Here is a 2,550-nt window from a genome sequence, read left to right on the forward strand (position 1 = left end):
AATGCTTAATATAGCTATTGTTGTTATTCAGAACAGGGTTAGTTGTTTTGAGCAGTCCCCAAGGTTAGACCTGAATCCTCTCATACCACAGATACACAGAAAGAGTCTAAAAAACCTGCAATAAACTTGAAGTTTCTTTGCACATTTATGTACTGTTGAACACAATCAAATACCTTGCCTTAAAGCTGCAAACCTGAAGAATAATATCACTCGTCTGGATGTCAAAGGAAAGTTTTAGCGTCTAAATCCATTTTTTCCCCATTAGGACTTTAAAACAATAATGTCCGTATAATACTTGTCACTTTTTGGTTTGAAATAGCTACTAAGTACAACATGCTGACATGTAAACCTGCCTATCTCACACATATTGTCAATGAAGTTACCTAACGGCAGGTCGACTGTGGCAACCGCTCCTTTCTCTCCCTGCATTTGAACTTTGTCAAAAACAGGAACAACCTTTGCAGGTTTTTGAAGTTTGGTCTGCAGATCTGCGTAGAAATCAAACCTGGAGACAAAGTCACAGATAAAAATGCAAGAACTTTGGTTCTCTGAGTGAAGAGACTCTGTCTTTCCACACAGTTACATATTCCATATGTACGAGGACTCTTTAGGACACACTGCGAGGAAACCGAGCACGCTCAATCAGAATCAGAATCAGAAATCAGAAACAAACAAAATTGTCCCTCTCTCTCATTAGTTTCTCTGTGCTAAAAGAGGGATTCTCCTCTGTTGCTCTCTGGGGTTTCTTTCATTTACTGCCCCATTAAAGGGGTTTTCTTTATCTGAATCAAGGGTCTAGAGGAAGTTGCTGTACAATCTAATGCAATCATACACATCAATCATGCAATAATACTTAAGTGCTCCTAATAAAATAAGATTTATTTGATAAAACCTATACCGATAAAAGTATTCCAGTTACAGCAGAGAGTACCTTTCAGACCTTCTGTGTTCTTACCATTGCACCTGCCAGTTGATGAAGCTGAATGAGGGGTAAAGAAACAAGCCCATCTCCGCCAGCACCCCCTGTTGGTCAATGCTGAATAAAAAGCTCGGGGACGGGGTGGACTGGAGGGACACGTACACCGGCTGTCCAGACCTACAATACAAATTCAGAAGTATTGTATCACAATGAGGTGGACAAAAGGTGGAACCGAATTGAAATAATTTTAATTGATTTTAATTAATTACCAATAAAATCTGATTATCTGATCTTTAGAGACCTGGAATGGTGCAAAAGAATAATAATATTAATAAAAACAAATGGGACTGTCAAAGTTGACATATTGATATTTAAGGTGTGTTGATTGATTCATGATCTCAAGTTAAACATTCCACCTTAAAAGAACAGTTGGGACAGATCCAATATTGGTATCGGATGCAGATATTGACCTAATTGAGAATCGGACTGACGTCACTGATCCAGATTCAACAGTCTGATAGTTTTATGAATATATAATAATGCAATTTTAAAGCACGTAGCCAAGAAATTAATTAATTAATTTGTATTAAACAGTTCTACTACCATATTAGTAGTTCTCACATTTTCTTTGTCTCCCAGAATTGAGTTAGACGTACGGGTTGAACTTACATTGGACCATGAACCTGCTGTAACATAAAGTCAGTCTGCAACCGAGTGAGTTAACAGTTAACGTCCGTAGGATCGACATATGTTTGACTGGTAATGTGAGTAAAGCAAACATTCAGAGGATTGGAAATTGTGCTGCATCGTACCAAAGTACAGATTCAGTTAATTCATCAGTGTGAGCAGACATTGAAACTCAGGTATCGGAATCAGAACTGAAACAAACGGGTGGATCGGTGCGTCTCTACTTAAAAGTAGCTGGAAGCCTTTGAGTGACAGTGAATTAAATTAGTTTTTCCTCCACACTGTAGATAGCTAACGTTAATTAGTAAAGTTCATCCTCTCACACTACTGACTGTTTCTTTATTACAAAGCCTGTTAAACTTTACCAGCTCGTGCTGCATCCACAGAGTTTGCTTGGCTTCGTTTTCATTGTGAATTATTAGATGAGTTTGATTTCTGCACAAACTGCAACTTTTTCCTCAGAATGGATGTTGCGACTTCATCTGCGTAAATTAAATCATTCAAAACACAAACTACTTGTATTAATACACCTTTAACTGCTTATTGCCATGACAATTACAACCTACTACATCCGTGGTGTTAGACACTACTTTGCTGGATGTTTGCCTGACTTCTGCGTAATGTTCTCAACATGATGAAACTATTTATATAAGTTTATTAACAGCACTACACTTCTGATTTTAGGAGATTATATCTGCCCCCTGATGAGTTTATGTAATATTTTAGAGACTTTATTTAAAGCTGTGTTCAGACCGAGAGAGAAGCTTAATCAGAGAGGAAGCAAACATCATCCCTTTAACCTTGAAAGTGTTCAGTTAATCCCGGTGAGACGGTCTTACCGGAGAGCCTCAGCGACCGAAGGCTCCAGATGCACCATGGTAGCGGGGATGTTCAGCTTTGTGTCGCATTCATCCCCGTCGCAGTTCATGTCCTGGATCGGGTTA

The 2,550-nt window shown here is 38.6% G+C and overlaps 2 protein-coding genes across 2 annotated transcripts in view; one reads left to right on the top strand and one right to left on the bottom strand.

Annotated features, from left to right (window-relative positions):
- Positions 1-2,544, bottom strand: part of LOC118336328 — a 4,986-nt gene extending 2,442 nt beyond the window's left edge. The window contains exons 1-3 of the mRNA XM_035672948.1: positions 2,446-2,544; positions 956-1,096; positions 384-505 (exon numbers count right to left, since the gene is read on the bottom strand). Of these exons, the coding sequence (XP_035528841.1) occupies positions 384-505; positions 956-1,096; positions 2,446-2,534 (352 nt within the window). The 5' untranslated portion in view covers positions 2,535-2,544. The remainder of the gene's footprint in view (positions 1-383; positions 506-955; positions 1,097-2,445) is intronic.
- si:dkey-256h2.1 overlaps positions 1-2,550 on the top strand; it is a 12,470-nt gene that overhangs the window by 6,484 nt on the left and 3,436 nt on the right.

This window comes from Morone saxatilis, unplaced genomic scaffold (assembly GCF_004916995.1).
Source record: "Morone saxatilis isolate NCDOM2014 unplaced genomic scaffold, NCSU_SB_2.0 Contig24, whole genome shotgun sequence".
Lineage (NCBI taxonomy): Eukaryota > Metazoa > Chordata > Actinopteri > Moronidae > Morone > Morone saxatilis.